We start from the raw sequence: 18101 nt of genomic DNA, 5'->3' as shown, positions 1-18101 counted from the left end.
ACCTTAGTTGTTCATTGATTGCTTTCTCATATGTGCCTTGACCGTGGGGCTAGAGCAGACCTAGTAACCCTTTGCTCAAGCCAGCGACCTTGGGTCCAAGCTGGTGAGCTTTGCTCAAACCAGATGAGCCCACGCCTAAGCTGGTGACCTCGGGGTCTCAAACCTGGGTCCTCTGTATCCCAGTCTGACGCTCTATCCACTGCACCACCACCTGGTCAGGCCAGGACCCTTTTTTTAAAAACTGAATTTATTGGGGTAATATCGGTTTATAAAATTATATATGTTTCAGGTATACAATTCTATAATACATCATCTGTATATTGTATTTTTTATTCACCACCCCAAGTCAAGTCTCTCCTTCTATCACCACATTCTCCTCTTTACCCTCTTCTACCTTCTTCCACCCCCATTCTCCTAGACCTTTTAAGCACAGCCCAGTACAGCCTGTCTCACCTGTAGCATTTCTTTCCTAAGTCCATTGCTCTTACCAGGCTATAAGCTCTCTTTCTATGAGAGTAGGAAAGAGCTCCTCCTTTGTGCATTATCGTATTCCAGGCAAATAAAAACCCACATTTTTTTTCTTCTTTTCCAAGTCAGAGGAGGGGACACAGAGAGACAGATTTCCGCATAGGCCCCAATCAGAATCCACCTGGCCACCCCCATCTGGGGCCGATGCTCAGCCCATCTGGAGCCATGCTCACAACTGAGCTCTTTTTAGCACCTGAGGCAGAGGCTCCATGAAATCATCCTCAGCGCCCAGGGTCAATGTGCTCAAACCAATGGAGCCATGGCTGCAGGAGGGGAAGAGACAGAGAAAGAGAAGGGGAGAAGAGGGGTAGAGAAGCAGATGGTCGCTTCTCCTGTGTGCCCTGACTGGGAATTGAACCCAGAACATCTATACGCTAGGCCAATGCTCTACCACTGAGCCAACTGGTCAAGGCCAAAAAAACCCTCAAACTTTTCAATGCATGACAAGCACATGTCCAAGTATTCCAAAGAGGTCATTGTATTCTTTTCTTTCTTTCTTTTTTTTTTTTTTTTACAGAAACAGAGAGAGTCAGAGAGAGGGATAGATAGGGACAGACAGTTGGAACGGAGAGAGATGAGAAGCATCAATCATTAGTTTTTCGTTGTGACACCTTAGTTATTCATTGATTGCTTTCTCATATGTGCCTTGACCACGGGCCTTCAGCAGACCAAGTAACCTCTTGCTCGATCCAGCGACCTTGGGTCCAAGCTGGTGAGCTTTAGCTCAAACCAGATGGCCCGCGCTCAAGCCAGCGACCTCAGGATCTCAAACCTGGGTCCTCTGCATCCCAGTCCAATGCTCTATCCACTGCGCCACCGGCTGGTCAGGGAGGTCATTGTATTCTAAGAAGAGCAATGGAAGTTGGGGGGCATACACTTTCATACGGGGGTGGGTTGGAGGAAGGGGTTGTGCACACGCATGCACAGTGGGAGGGAGAATGGACAGGAAGAGAGTGAGAAAAAGAAAAACTAAAAGCTGGTCATTTAACTGGGCTATGCTGCTATCAACAGGAAAACTGGAAATTGAATTGAGATCGCCTAAATCCCAGGCCAGTGCTAGTTCCTGAACACTACTACACAGTATATATCACGCTAACAAGAGCAAAGGAACCCTGTTGTTCTCCTCTCCTGGCCCTAATATGGATTTCAAAAGCCAATTCCTCCCACACACAGCTGCCAGAATCAAGAAAGGTTTTGGCTTCTGGAAAAGTAGCAATCTTTGCTTCTCTGATTATGAACAAGGGGTCCACCCAACATACCCCTCTTATACTCCAACGCTGAAGTCTTGAGTTCCCTGCCAATAAATTAAAAGGGAAGACTTCTTTTGAATCCTTTAAAATATATGTGTAATTTAAATTTTATCAAAATGTAATGTTCTAAAAGGAACAGCTTATTTAAGAGTAAAAAATGATCTCTTCCCCATCTTCCCTTGTGTATGAGTCCAGGACTCTTCAGCTTGGAGGCAGCTGAGGTCACTACAAACCCCCACAGCAATGTGAGGAATGAGCAGCTTGCTGTTGTTTTAGGAAGGAAAACTAAATACTTAGCATCTTCCACAGGCTTTGTAGACACTAATGTCTAAAAATCGCTATGCCACAGAAGCACACTGTCACAACTGCCAGAACTTCTAAAAATGTAAAGTCCAACCCTGACCTCTGGTGGCACAGTGGATAAAGCAACGACCTGAAATGCTGAGGTCACCGGTTCGAAACTGTTGGCTTGCTCGTTCAAGGCACATATGGGAGTTGATGCTTCCTACTTCCCCCCCCCTCTCTTTCTCTCTCTCTCTCCCCTCTCTAAAATGAATAAAATCTTAAAAAAAAAAAAATGTAAAGCCCAGCCCTGACCAGATAGCTCAGTTGGTTAGAGCATTGTTTTGGAGTGTGGAAGTTGCCAGTTCAATTCCCAGTCAGGGCACATACAGGAGCAGTTCAATGTTCCTGTCTTTCTCTCTCCCTGCCTCTCTCTCAAAAAATAAAATAATGAAAATGTAGCCTGACTAGGCGGTGGCACAGTGGATGGAGCATCAAACTGGGATGCAGAGGACCCAGGTTTGAAACCCTGAGGTCACTGGTTTGAGCGCGGGCTCATCTGGCTTGAGTGTGAAATCACAGACATGACCCCATGGTCACTGGCTTGAAGCCCAAGGTCGCATGCGGTCACACACTCTGCTGCAGCCTCTGGTTAAGGCATATATGAGAAAGCAATCAATGAACAACCAAGGTGCCACAACGAAGAATTAATTTTTTTGTTTGTTTGTTTGTTTTTACAGGGACAGAGTCAGAGAGAGGGATAGACAGACAGGAACGGAGGGAGATGAGAAGCATCATCATCAGTTTTTCGTTGTGACACCTTAGTTGTTCATTGATTGCTCTCTCATACGTGCCTTGACCATGGGCCTTCAGCAGACCGAGTAACCTCTTGCTTGAACCAGTGACCTTGGGTCCAAGCTGGTGAGCTTTTTGCTCAAGCCAGATGAGCCCGCGCTCAAGCTGGCTACCTCAGGGTCTCGAACTTGGGTCTTCCGCATCCCAGTCCGACGCTCTGTTCCCTGCACCACCGCCTGGTCAGGCCACAACGAAGAATTGATGCTTCTCATCTCTCTCCCCCTTCCTGTCTGTCTGTCCCTCTCTCTCTCTCTGTCTGTCACACACACAAAAAATAATAATAATAAAATAAAAATGTAAAGCCCGTCACTCTCATGGTTTTTGGCTTCAAATGAACTATCTGCCCATGTGTGTACTGTCCCCTCTTCCTGGGGGCTGTGGAGGGCAGGGACTGTGTCCTGTTTTTATGTGTGATGATCCAAGGAGCTGGCAGAGATCCTGGACCAGTTGTCAATAGATGTTATTGAACAAATGAATGAAATTTCAGTTACCACCCACTACTTCATAATAAAATACAACCCTCTCAAAAAGGCCCTCATAATCTAGCCTCTATGACCTCACCACTGTCTTTTACTGTAACATAGCCATCCCAAGTTACCTGCCGATTCCCAAACACACTTCACCTCTGCACATGTGTCTGGAGTGAACTTTCCACTGGTTTTTCTTTGTGACCAGCTCCTGCTACCTTCACCTCAATCAAGCTCAGGTATAACCTCCCTGACCATATGTCACTCCCAACTGTGCTCACTAGAACAGTATGTTGCTTGATCACATCCTATAATTAATCATTACTTTGTCTTTTTGCTAGTGAGGTCCTTAAAAATGAGAATGTGCCTGGCTACATAAGAGAGACTCAAAAACATAAGCAAAAACAGAAGAAAGAAGGAGTAAATAAGAGACCTTGGGTATAAGTAGACCTAAATCTGAGCCTGAAAGCCATGAAGTAGCACTCTGGGGGCAGGCAAGTCACTGCTTTGCGGCTCCCACTTCACAAAAAAAGTGTGTAAGCCTGACCTGTGGTGGCGCAGTGGATAAAGTGTCGACCTGGAAATGCTGAGGTTGCTGGTTCAAAACCCTGGGCTTGCCTGGTCAAGGCACATATGGGAGTTGATGCTTCCAGCTCCTCCCCCTTCTCTCTCTCTTTCTCTCTCTCTCTCTGTCTTTCCCTGTCCTCTCTAAAATGAATAAATAAAAAATAAAAAATAAAAAAATTTAAAAAAAAAAAAAAAAAAAAAGTGTGTATGCTGATGGTATGTCACAGAATGTAGAGCACACACTTTCCTGGGGCCACGCTTTCCTGGCAGGAGCTGAGGACGTAATTTTTCACTCCAGTTATTTTCAAGGTAAACTTACTTGGCCCCTCAGGGACTACCTTGGAAGTGGTTTGGAAGTGTCATAGAACGGAAAGTGAGCAGGTAGGACAAGACCTTTCGCTTGTTTATTAGCTTCTTTAGGTTCTCTTTCTATGGGCAGCATCTATGAAGGCAAACAGAGCTGTGCTGTCTCAGCCACCCCTCTATCTGGGACAATGCTTGGCTGTAGGGCACCCTGTATCCAAACCCAGCCCTTTACCTTTATTGTCAGCAGCAATAAATCCAAGGATGTTTTCATGGCGCAGCATTACTGTCTGGTATATCTCTGCTTCTCGGAACCAAGACCGTTCTTCCCGAGAAGAGAAAATTTTCACAGCCACATCACCACCCCTCCAACGACCGCGCCACACTTCTCCAAACCGGCCCTTGCCAATAATCTCCTGTAAAACGATGGTTCGGGCCACTGTGCGCTGGACAAAAAGGGGTAACCCTACAGACCAAAGAATGGAAAGAAAGCTGATAAGGTAAACCTGCTAAACTGTAACTCCCACTTTCAATGCCACACTAGAAAAGCCCTTCCCACGGTGTCCTGCACTGCACCGGTCCACTGACCATGGAGAGCTGTGGCTGCCCCTGAACCATGTCCAGCTAATCCACAAGAGGACTACGCCAGGCAGCGACAGAGTGAACACAGAAAGGGGCATGGCCAGGACTAGCTTTTCCTGATCTAAGAAATTTATTCTCTCAGTTGGCATGGATGGCAGATTAAAATATAAATGTCTGATGAGATTTACCAACTCTGCAAACAGCCTCCTGTGCACCAATCTACCTTATGCTGATGAAGAGGAAAAAGGGCAGAAAAGATCAAAGTGAAGACTTAAGTGGAAGCGTCTTCTGGCTGTTCTGCTCATTCGCCACTAGAGGGTAGTGCTGTGTGGCCCATGAAACCCAAAATGTGGTCAATGAACAAAAGGATCCCCTGCTTTCTCCAAGGAGATCAAAGTTCTGCTTCACAGGCGGTGCTCCAGATGTAGAATGGAAGACTACTCCTGCTTATTCTATGATTAATTTTATTGTCTTTACAGGACTCATTCAACATCTCCCTATCCAACCAATCACCCTTATCATCATGACTCTTAACTCTCACTTCCTTTCCCTAACCAAATTAAAAAATATTATGAATCCCTAACTCTTGCAGATGTGAACTACCATTTACTGTATGCTTAGTGTGCATTAGGCACTATGCTAAGAGCTTTACATAAATTATCTCATTTTCTCACAACCCTTTCAATTGTTATTATCCCCATTTTGCAGATGAGAAAACTAAGGTCCAAGGGGAAAGATTAAGTAACTCACTCAAATTCATATAAGCAGTAATTATATGATTTAAGCAGAGATTAAAATCTAGTACCGTTTGACTCCAAAGTTCATGCTTTTAACTAGAACAGTACAGAACCTCCAAAATGTTTCTCAGATCCCTTCTCCTCCTCTCTGTGCCAGTCCTAGTCTGGCCCCTGTTTAACACACTTCCAACTGGTCTTCCTGCCTCTCATCTCACCCTGCTCCTGCACCCCACACAGAGCCCCACCTCACCCCTGCCGCCTCTCACAGGACACTGGCAAATGAATGAATTCATCTTCCACACCACTGCCAGCATTCCTTCCACAGGAAAATATGAACATTTCTTTTCCCACGTAAAAACTTTCAGTAGATGCCTCTCGCTTTGTCAGAAAAAGCACAGCACCCAAGGTCCTTTCCTTCTGGGTCAGCCTGTCACCCCCACCCTCCCACTCCACATCAATTCCTTAAATATGTGGCGAACTTGCATGCATTTTTGTTCTTTTGCTTAAGACATTTTCCTTGGCCTGGAATGTTCCCTGCCGACTCATTTCATTTAAAACTTTGAACTCAGTCTTCAAGTCCCCTTTGGATCCTCTGTGAGACTTCCCAACAACCCGTCTCTTCTACCCAACCTTGGCCCAGCCTCTCTCTTATGGTGCTCATCCTGTATCACCCAGAGGATACTCAACATGGGTTGGTTTGTGTGAACTGAAAGTCATTTAAGCAGCAAGGACTTATTCACCTTATTCTAGTATTAAAACTCCAACACCTTAGAAGCTCTGCATATTCTGAATTAAGAATGAACTAAACATTTCAGAGAAATACTTATTAATCGGTTTGCTCCAGCTGACCAAGTAACCATCACGTACCTCCCAGGGCCTCAGACGGACTACAGAAACCAAGCTACCCTCCTCCAGCAACAAATCAATTCAGTTAGCCAGGCAGGTTTAACCACTGCCCTACCTCTTTCGCTAAAGAACAAGCCATAGATTTTCTCTCTTCCTAAGAGTATATCCATCATTTCAGCACTCTCTACTACAGAGCTTGGTAAAGGCGAAACCACTAAAATTCAAGAGATATCACAGCTCAAAGTACTCCTTGTGTTCAAGGAGAGATGTCTGGCTATGACTGATGGCATAATTTCCCAACAGAACACGTGACAAAAAAATACATAAACACAAAATGCTCACAAATATGATTCCGTATGTTTTAGCTAGAATGGCAACAATAACCTTGGTGGATGATTTTTTTTTTTTACAAGAACAGAATACCACCATCATTAAAATAATTGTTTATCTTCATAAAAAGGCTATTTTGCAATCATATTCATATCTAATAATTGAGCTATATACCCTGAGACCTGAACAACCCAATTCCCTTTATCCTATTCTAGTCCCACAACAAGGTCCAGTATTTGGTTCAATTCCCTTATGTAAGAAAGACCTGGTTACCAAACAGGCAGTACAAGAAATGGTGCTGATGCCATGCTAGAAGCCCAAGCTGCCTTTACTTAACCCCCACCAAAAACCCCTGGGCAACTGGTAAAGTCAGTGATTTACCAAACCCAGCTTTCAGCTTTACTCGATGTCCTGAAACTCTCCTGGGGGTTGCTCAGAGATCAATGATTAGCTGTTACCACCTCACAGGAACATGGCACACTCCTGTTTCTCAAAAGGGGCCTTAAATTGAGCACTCCACTGCTCAGGTGGAACCAGATGAATTTAAATAGAGGTATGGTTACAGCATGTGAAGAGAGGCAGAGTTTCTGGAGAGGAGAGTTTTAAACTTGACCTTTAGAATTCCAGGGAGTGAAAGATTTTATGTGACCCCCATTATCTTATCTTATTACATGTCAGACTCCAAAAGAATGGGAAGTATGAACCAAATGACTCAATGCTGCTAGAAACAAGCCTAAGGCCCAGCCTTTTCCCTAAATGCTCTATTCTGCTGGGAAGCAGTGATAAAAGCCAGCAACAAACATTGGCCTGAAGAACCAAGTACCTGAGCCAGACCCCGATGTGGACAGATCGTAGACAAGATCCTGGAGCGTCTTGTCTTTGGACAGGCACATCTCACAAGAGGGATCTTCCATGTCCAGCCTCTGGCGGTTGTGATAGACACGCTGATGATAGTTAATGACAAGGAAAACAATGATGATGATGAGAAACAGGAGGAACACTGGGCCGGCAATAATGCCAACCAGCTCCACAGGGCCCCACATGGAAGGGTGCTCAGGCTCCTTGAGGTGACCTGGATCAAATGAGAGAGGAGAGGGAAAGAAGAAAGAGTAAACACAAGAAAATGCATTGCCTTATTTATCCCTGACACCTCCTTCCGGGTAAAACGTCCCTTCCCTCTCCATGTGTTCAAGGTGTTTTTGACCTCTCTGCTCTCACCAGGCTAGTCTGTCTGCCTGGATGCTCTCATATACAAACCTCTCTAGTTAAGGAGCTCTTTGCAGCAGTCAAACCCACTTTGTAATTCATGGTGCTTTTCTCATCTCAGTGCCCCAGAAAGATCTGTTCTTCAACTTCTAACAGCTCCTTTAAGCTCTGCTCCAGTATCTCTCCTACTCCTCCAATCGCCCCAGTAATACCTTCTAAATGGTAGACCTGTATACAGGTGGGATCTAATACTTTCCAGCCCTGATCACTGTCCTTTTTGCCCAATTCAAGTCCCTCTTCCTATTTTTGCCCGTATTCCCACAACAGCTCCCTTCACACAGCTCTGGGGATGCCTCCTTCAGGACCAGTCCCATACCCTCTCCTTGGGTCCCTGCCTGGCTCTCCCACTCCTCAACAGCTGCCTATGGCTGCTTGGTCACTATCCAAAATGCAGATTTCTCCCTGGGATCAACGTGACAATAATCTGCCTCCCTTACTTTTCCAATCTACAAACCTGACATGGAGGCAATCCCATCCCTTGTCACCTTAGGGACCTTCAAGAAGGTTCCTTTACCTATCATCAAATAAAGGGATTGGGGAAGAGTAGAGAAGGATGAAATGACAGGGGTGCCCTACCTCCAAGAAGAGCCAATAGTCCAACAAGGGTGTCCACTCACCACTGGGCACCCTCAGGTCGATCTTGTTGCAGAAGTCAGTGTAGCAGCAGTGGGTATTACGCAGGTCCTCAGAACTCAGGCAGTAGAAGGGCTTCCCAGCGGGGACAAGCTCCACTTTGGGGATGCAGGTGCGCACATGGTGCTCCATCCCATCCAGGTTGAAAATGGACACCATGCAGGCCCCATCTGTTTCACATGTGTAGTTGGCCTGTAGGCAGTTGGTGCATGTACACAGAAGAGCTGCAGGAAATTTGGGAGTAGACACTGACATCAGTGATCAGATCTTAGCTGCGGTCCTCTTCCAGACTTAGAATATCCTTCCTTACTTAGCATACTTGATGTTCCAAAATACAGAGCTTTTATTTAAATAGGGTCAGCAAGATGATATCGTCAATGGAGGCACAGCCTTTTCACCTGTTTATTCAGCTCGCAAACAAGGCTTTCAAGGCCCCACCATTTTCCTCTAAGTGCTATATTTTATGCCTATGAGACACAGAGATACTACCTCGTGAACTATGCCTTAGACAAACACTTACTACAAATTATTGGAAACATGTTTTCCTTTAAATGTAGATGGCTGAGCATGCGAGAAAAGCTCTCTTTGGAGAATACATGTCCTGCTCCCCCCCAAATACAAACACAAACACACATCCCCCCAATAGGTGGTATATGCAACCATCTCTGGGACTAGTGAGTTTTGCTGGCTGTGTAGTAAACATAAGGGTAGACTATTGACAGGAAATTACTCTAAATGAATTCAGTGCCTCTGAAAGCCAGTTCAGCAGCCCGGGAGTCTGAAATCCTTTATTTACCAGTCTAACAAGAATAGCACAGATGGGAGCAGCTGGTTCTCCGCAACACTGTCTCCCATGAGCCTAACCTAGCCCTGACCTCCTGGGATGGACAGGAGTGTGGCTTTAGCCACTACAATACTTAGGATGGGACTCACAATGTTGAATGAAGCATTCACCCACAAGGGATGGAGGTGGTAGGGCCCACCCAGGTCCCAAATTGGATAATAAATGAAAACAATTTGGATACCAAGGGAAAAGGTATTCAAACTAGGGCCCCTAGAGAAGGGACATGTATGACCAGTCCCATGAAAAACTAGCCTGTCCTAATTCATCCCTTGGCGGTAAACAGTCTATCTTTGTCTCTTCCTCCAATACACTGGAAGGTATCTCTTGGCTCTGCAAATCCAAAGACAGATTCTAAATACTTCACTGCCCAACCCCTTTCTCAGGCTTGCTATAAAGGACACACTCCCCTGCCATTTCTACCCAAGGAGACAAAGGCAAAAAAACACCAACAGGTAAATGAGCAGTGTGGATCTTCAGTGCAGGCCCTGTGGTTATTGTTTTCAAAGCATCTGATCAGACCCCTTTCTTCTGGGAGAAATTCCAAAACATGCAGCAGGTCTGCACAGTGCTACATTTGAAAGGCAGGAAGTATAAAGCAGGTTCCCTTTAGACTAGGTTCCAAATCATAGAAGGAATTTTATTTCATTTTTCCACTGATTTGAGAGAAAGGGGGGGGAGGGATAAAGTGAGAGGGAGAAGAAAAGGAAAAGGAGAGAGGGGGAAAGGGGGGAGAGGGAAAGAAGGAGAAGGGGAGGGAGAGAGAGGGAGAGGGGGAGGGGGACCTTCCAATACTCAATCCAAATTTGTTTTATTCATGCTAGAGTCCTATAGGTTACTTCAGGACAGCTTATGCCAACTCCCCTTTGTGTCAGTGGGACATTTTGGCACAAAAGGGGCTCCCCATGGAGTGCATAGCTCTCAGTGCTTGTGCCAGGACGCCCGGCAAAAAGAACAGCATTAAGTCTATTTTGGGAAGCGAGAAGGGAAAGCGAACAACTCCAAGTGGGCTATTCTGAGCACAGTGGGATACACAGGCCAGACCTGAAGCGAAGCTGCCGTTTTTAAAAAAAAGCTCACTTCGGAGTCGTCAATTAGCAGGCAGGAGAGCCAGGAGTCTCTGATTCCAGATACTTATTCTTTCATTGGTTCATGGGCCCTTTCACAGTGATTCATCCTGGAGAACGAACACACCCACACGTGGCTCATTGTTTTTGGGAAGTACTTAAACAATCTTGGTGTAAGACAGGAAAGAACAAAAGTGGTGAAATCTATGCTAGACAGGACGAAGAACGGAACTGGGAGCAGGGCCATGTGGGTCTGTGATAAGGAATTGAGCAAGTCCACGAATCTATCTGGGCCTTGGCCGCGCAACCAGAAAAGACTATTTTTCTTACAGAAATGATACAAAGATTAGGCAAATATCGCTAAGAGCTGTGGGTACTCTGAGAAAGACTCTCTGCACCCATCTGGCATGTCTATATATTTTACAATGAGTAAGAAGTTTGAAAAAGATAACCATCGCTATTGCCCACACCCCTGAAAAGGCTTCAGTTACTACTACTAGAGTCACAGCAGGGTACCAGGGCAGGAAACAGGTCAGAAAGACCTCAGGCTCAAATAACAGCTCTAATATTGATCACATGACCTTGAGTGGGTTAGGAACTTTCAACCTTCAGGCACCCCAATTTCCTAAGCTGTAAAGTGGGACTGTTAATAATTAATGTCACAGGACTATGTAAAAATTAAAAAAAAAAAGTGCTTAGCAAATAGATGCTCAATAAATTTTAATCCCTAGTCTCAAAGTAAAACGCAAACACATACAATGGATCTCTTTAACCACTAATTAAGAAATGGCAAGTTACAGCAAAAAAACAGCTGTTTGCACCTCAGCTCTGCCAGTAACTAGTCACATGGCATTGGGCAAGTCATATACCCTCTGAACTTCATTTTCCTCATGATTAACCAGAAAGAAGGGACTGAACTAGATGACCTCTAAAAGCCTCCAGCTGAAATATGAAATCTAGTTTATTTCTTAATTCCCAGTGTCTGCCTCACTGGCCCACTGGGAGGTTCTGCTTTAAATTTTATATACCTTCTTGCCCGACCAGGTAGTGGCACAGTGGATAGAGCATCAGACTGGGACACAGAGAACCCAGGTCTGAAACCCCGAGCTCGCCGGCTTGAGCACAGGCTCATCCAGCTTGAGCACGGGTTGCTGGCTTGAGCGTGGGATCACAGACATGACCCCATATTCTCTGGCTTGAGCCCAAAGGTGGCTGGCTTGAGCAAGGGGTCACTCACTCTGCTATAGCCCCCCAGTCAAGGCGCATATAAGAAAGCAATCAATGAACAACTAAGGAGCCGCAATGAAGAAATGATGTTTCTCATCTCCCTTCCTGTCTGTCTCTCCCTATCTGTCCCTCTCTCTGTCGTCACACACACACACACACACACACACACACACACACACACAAATTTATGCACCTTTTCCTGAACTCTAAAGTCAGACATTATGTTTAGTCTTCTCATTTTCATTGAAACAAAATAAGTGACAATTAGACATCTGAATTTACTATAAATTTACTAGTACACTAAATCACAAACCTAATTTCAATGTCTCTGAAAAGCTAAATATGGATTAATGATAACAGCCCTTTATAATGTTTCATATTGACTCATCAAGTGAAATCAGTCTACACATGTGTATATAAACAACACGTATCAGTTATGTAGTAGAAATAACACAATTAGGAAAATCAATCACAGAGGAGTAACAAAATCATTCCATAATACACAAACAAGTTAAGAAGTGGTCAAAAGGAAATTCCCACTGCCACAGCATTCTGTTATTGACAAGCCAGTCAAATCTGAACTAAAGACAAAACTACTTTGACAGGATCTGACAACGGTTCCAAAGTATGATTAGAAGGTGGTCTGTGTTAGGAAGTAAATGCAAATTTGATTCGTGAGAGAGGCTGTGTTTTTTTTTTGAGAGGCTGTGTTTTGAGGAAGGCTGACAAGTCCCAACAGGAGCAGACTCTGTCTAGCTGCATGTTGTGGAGGCACTAACACTGCCAGATCTCACCAAGACGACCTCACCGCAGACAGGACACTGGTTGGGTCCCCTTTCTTACCCACTGGCAGACACTGGGAAGACATTCAATGAGGCCATGGTTCACTGTGAATTCCTAAAAACCACCACACAGGACTAGACTCATGCCACTCAGCCCAATATTAAGCCTGAGACCACATCACCAGGGGACAAGATGTGAGAGAGCGGAGGATGGTGGCACCCACCTCAAAAGGTAAGAGGCATACCCATGCACATTTGTCCTGGTAGATAAAGGTTCATGAATGCTCAAAAACATTTTACAGTTACAGTATTCATGATTTTTAGCTTATATTTAGTGCTCCATAGAGACACATCAGACAGGCCAACCTGATAAGAATAGCCTTTTACAACCTGTAAAGCCAGAAGCCACGGCCACCATCAGAGCAGCCCAGCCCATGCAGGTTCGCATTGGATTCGGACAGTCGGTAAAGAAACAATGAAGCTAAGAACTGGTGGGCCATCATCTTTAATCCTAGCTTGCACCTGGCAGGCAAGTAAAAACACACACTGGGCTCCAAAACCCACTCACATTCAGTACTCACAAAGCTACTGACTTATCCGAGTTTCCTAGAATCAAAGGTTTCTAGCTCACCAGACTTATTCACCTCTGTTCCCCATCTCCTTCCTTCTCCCTGCACAAACTCTGCACAAACTGGCTTCTCACTCAACACTCCGCCATCTTGGCTGCTTCTCCTGGCCTCCTCCACGTGGCCTTTCTCTGCTCTCCTCTCTAATGCTAATCTCAGGAACCAAGAGCCCAAGCTCCTGTTCTGCCCCTATTTTATAGTGTAGAAATCCAAACCTTTAATCCAATATACAAAATAGGGAAGTCTCTAATACAGGGGTCCCCAAACTACGGCCCACGGGCCGCATGCGGCCCCCTGAGGCCATTTATCCGGCCCCGGCCGCACTTCCGGAAGGGGCATCTCTTTCATTGGTGGTCAGTGAGAGGAGCATAGTTCCCATTGAAATACTGGTTAGTTGGTTGATTTAAATTTACCTGTTCTTTATTTTAAATATTGTATTTGTTCCCTTTTTTTTTTTTTTTACTTTAAAATAAGATATGTGCAGTGTGCATAAGGATTTGTTCATAGTTTTTTTTATAGTCCGGCCCTCCAATGGTCTGAGGGACAGTGAACTGGCCCCCTATGTAAAAAGTTTGGGGACCCCTGCTCTAATACAAAGCCACTTATCTGGGGCATGATAGGATTGTACCACCCCACAGCAAAAAGGGTGGGAAAGGCTTAATCCTAAAACCAAACCCCAGGCTACAAGGATCCTGCCTGCCCACAGCTACACACATTAATATCACTTGGGCAACGGCCTCCACGTGGGCAGCGCCATCTTTAACAAAGTGAGCATAATATATTTTATCTGCCCAACACAACCCATGATTACTTTAATTATTTTCCCTAGACCTTATCCAACCCTGCTACCTCTTCCTTAGGACAGAACAAAGACCACAACCCAAATTTCACTTGGAGGCTTTCAGAGGTCATCTAGTTCAGTCCCTTCTTTCTAGTTAATCATGAGGAATATGAAGGTCAGGGAGGTTAAATGACTTGCCCAATGCCAAAGTGATCTTGAACAAAACAAAACAAAGTTGGAGAACTCACACTTTCTGACTTGAGCGCGGGCTCACTGGCTTGAGCATGGGATCACAGACATGACCCCATGGTCGCTGGCTTGAGCAAGGGGTCACTGACTCAGCTGGAGCCCCTGGGTCAAGGCACATATGAGAAAGCAATCAATTCTGCAACTATGAGGTGTTGCTTCTCATCTCTTCCCTGTCTCTCTCTCTCTAGCTAAAAAAATAAATAAAAATAAAAAGTATACAGAATGACTTACAAATCATATATCTAATAATGGTCTAGTATAGAGACTGTATAAAGAACTCTTACAACTCAACAACAAAAAACAATTTAGAAGAATGGGCAAAGGACCTGAACAGACATTTCTCCAAAGAAAATAGGAATGTTCCAAAATGGCCAATAAGCATATGAAAAGATGTTCAACATGATCTCAAATGCAAATTAATTTCAAATTCAAATGCAAACAAAAACCATAATCAGATACCACTTCATACCCAGTAGGAAGGCCTTAAAATTTTTAAAAAGAAAAACCGCAAGTGTTGGTGAAGACCCAGAGAAACTACAACCCTCAAACATTGTTAAGATCACTGTTGAAAACAGTCCAATGGCTCCTTGGTATGTTAAACACTGAATTATTATATAACTCAGTAATTCTACTCCTACGTATACACCCAAAAAGTTAAAAACAAGTGTTCACACAAAAATTTGTATGCAAATGTTCATAATAGCACTATTCTTAATAAAAAGATAAAAATAACCCAAATATCCATCAAATAATGAATGGATGAACAAAATGTGGTATAGTATTCAAACAATGGAGTATTATTCAGCCATGAAAATGAATAAATTATTGATATATACCACAACATGAATAAATTTTTTTAAAAAACTGCCAGGTTAAGTGAAATTAGTCACACATTGTATGAGTCCATTTATATTAAATATCCAGAAAGCAAAATAATGGTTGTCAAGGGGAAGGAGAATGACTGCTTAACTGGGTTTCTGGGTTTCCTTGGTGGAAAGGAAAAAGTTCTGCAACTAGATAGTGCTGATGATTTGCACACGTTATGAAGGTACTTACCACCACTGAATCGTATACTTTAAAATAATGGAAAATTACCTGACCGGTGGCAGTGCAGTGGATAGAGCATCAACCTGGGACACTGAGGTCCCAGGTTCAAAACACCAAGGTTGAGCATGGGCTCATCCAGCTTGAATGCAGGCTCGCCAGCTTGAGCATGGGATCCCTGACATGACACCATGGCTGCTGGCTTGAAGCCCAAGGTCACTGGCTCAGCTGAGTCCCCCCGGGTCAAGGCACAAATGAGAAGCAATCAATGAACAACTAAAGTGCCACAACTATGAGTTGATGCTTCTCATCTCTCTCCCTTCCTCTTGCCCTTCCTCCCTCTCTCCCTCTCTCTCTCCCTTTCTCCCACTCTCCCCCCACCCCCGCTAAAATAAAAAGGTTGGAAATGGTTTTCTGTTATATGCATTTTACCACAATTTTTAAAATACCATAAATCTTTGTAAAATATATATATATACAATTTCAATTATAAAACCAAAACACCAAAACCTAACACATACATAGGAAAAACTGGAGGCACAGTGTTCCAAATGTGTTCTTCAAGCTTTACGCTGGCTGAGATGTTCCAGAACCTCTGAATTCCACAAGGAGGGAACCAGGGTCCTTTTCTTCACTATTTTCTCACTGGTGACCAGCACAGTGCCTAGCAAATAGCACTGTGCTTAATAAATCTCATTCAGTAAATTTCAGCCTAATAATTAGAGAGGGAACAGGGCTCTGCCAGAGTGGCTTAGCTTTTATCCACTCTATATATGTTTCTACATTTTCATCTTTAAAAGGGTTCCACTGTCCTGGCTGTTTGGCTCAACAGTAGGGCATCCGTCTAGACGCAGGGGTCTCAAACTCAACTCAGCATGTGGGCCGCAGAGCAAGATCATAGCCGTTCGGCGGGCCGCACTAGGTCTACAAAAGGCAACTGTTACGCAACACTTTTCAGTGTCACAAAACGACCAGAAACTGGTCGTGGATTAGTCTGCGGGCCGCGCAAAATTGTTCGGCGGGCCGCAAGTTTGAGACCCTTGGAGAGTGTGAATGTCCCGGGTTCATTCCCGTCAGGGCACACAGGAGAAGCGACCATCTGCTTCTTCACCCGCGCCCCTCCTGAAATCATGGCTCAATTGATTCCAGCACCTTTCCCCAGGACACTGAGGATGGTTCTGTGGAGCCTCTGCCTTAGACACTGAAAATAGTTCAGCTGCGAGCATGGCCCCAGACGGGCAGAGCATTGGCTCCAGACAGGGGTTGCCTGGTGGTTCCTGGTAGGGGCACATGCGGGAGTCTTGTCTATCTCCCTTCCTCTCACTTGGAAAAGAAGAATAAATAAAATAAATTTTTAGAAAATAAATAAAAAGAATAAATTTAAAGGTTTCACTGCTTTAAAAAGAAGATAAAAAGTTGTTCAGTAATTACTGATCTAGACAACAGCCTATGCACTTATGAAAATGCTGAATTAAAAAATGAGGTGTCTGAGCCCTGGCCAGATAGCTCAGTCAATTAGAGTGTCATTCAAATATGCCAAGGTTGCAGGTTTGCCCCCTGGTCGGCCAGGGCACATATAAGAATCAACCAATGGCCTGACCTGTGGTGGCGCAGTGGATAAAGCACTGACCTGGAAATGCTGAGGTCGCCGGTTCGAAACCCTGGGCTTGCCTGGTCAAGGCACATATGGGAGTTGATGTTCCTACTCCTCCCCCCATTCTCTCTCTCTCTGTCTCTCTCTCTCTTCTCTCTCTCTCTCTCCCTCTCTCCTTTCTAAAATTAATAAATAAAATAAAAATTAAAAAAATCAACCAATGAATGCATAAATAAGAGGAACAAATTGATGTCTCTCTCCTATGCTCCCTCTCTCTCTAAAGTCAATACATTTTTTTTTTAATTTTTTTTTTATTTATTTAGTCATTTTAGAGAGGAGAGGGAGAGACAGAGACAGAGAGAGAGAAGGGGAGGAGGAGCTGGAAGCATCAACTCCCGTATGTGCCTTGACCAGGCAAGCCCAGGGTTTTGAACCGGTGACCTTTATCCAAGTCGACGCTTTATCCACTGCGCCACCACAGGTCAGGCAATATACATTTTTTTTAAATAAATTTTTTTTAGAAATGGAGGTGTGTGGCATTAAACTGTCACAAAATAGAGACAATGTTTGGTTCTCCCGGGAAGGGTACTGCCAAAGCTCTGACTAACCTAAGTAGAAAAGTCTTGCAGGGTTACGGTAAAGCCATCAGATGTTATTGGTAAAAAAGACCCAAGTTACATGTTCGCCTTTTACAATCATCAAAATTAGATGTAAAAATACATTATCAAGTTTCCAAGAACCATAAGTCTTGGGACTTGTGTTGTTGGTGGTACCCCACCCCCCAAAATGTGGTGGTAAAAGCACTTTTGGAAAAAATATAACTGACTTAATAAAGGAAGCTATTTGTATGAGGAAGGAAAAAACACCGATTTAACAATAAGACAGTTGATAAGCTTGATATTTAATTACAATCTGGGAAAGGTCTCGGAATGGAGTTTGCATGAGAGAAAGGTATTTGAAAAGCCAGCTTCACACTGTGTCTATTCTACAAACTACCTTTCTGACATTCTACTTGGAGACAGACCCAACCTCAGAGAGCTGTTTAAACAAGTTCACCTCTAAGCCTCAGGTCTAGAGAATGAAAGCTTTGTTCTCACTCAAAAGAGACGTTTGATGTTTATACTAAAGAGACCTGTCATTGCAACTTAATTTATGGCTGACTGTAAATACCTGAACATCCAGCTAGGGCCCACCTGCTGTCCAGAAGAATGTTAAGGTAAAACTTGAATGAGTGGCATCATTAT

At 44.2% G+C, this 18101-nt stretch overlaps 1 protein-coding gene across 1 annotated transcript in view; it reads right to left on the bottom strand.

Annotated features, from left to right (window-relative positions):
- ACVR1B (activin A receptor type 1B) overlaps positions 1-18101 on the bottom strand; it is a 43259-nt gene that overhangs the window by 14454 nt on the left and 10704 nt on the right. Inside the window, exons 2-4 of the mRNA XM_066265380.1 lie at positions 8631-8870; positions 7571-7819; positions 4488-4718 (exon numbers count right to left, since the gene is read on the bottom strand). Of these exons, the coding sequence (XP_066121477.1) occupies positions 4488-4718; positions 7571-7819; positions 8631-8870 (720 nt within the window). The remainder of the gene's footprint in view (positions 1-4487; positions 4719-7570; positions 7820-8630; positions 8871-18101) is intronic.

Source organism: Saccopteryx bilineata, chromosome 1, assembly GCF_036850765.1.
Source record: "Saccopteryx bilineata isolate mSacBil1 chromosome 1, mSacBil1_pri_phased_curated, whole genome shotgun sequence".
Classification (NCBI taxonomy): domain Eukaryota; kingdom Metazoa; phylum Chordata; class Mammalia; order Chiroptera; family Emballonuridae; genus Saccopteryx; species Saccopteryx bilineata.
The sequence above is the reverse complement of the archived record's forward strand: the minus strand, read 5'-3'. Positions and strand labels throughout refer to the sequence as shown.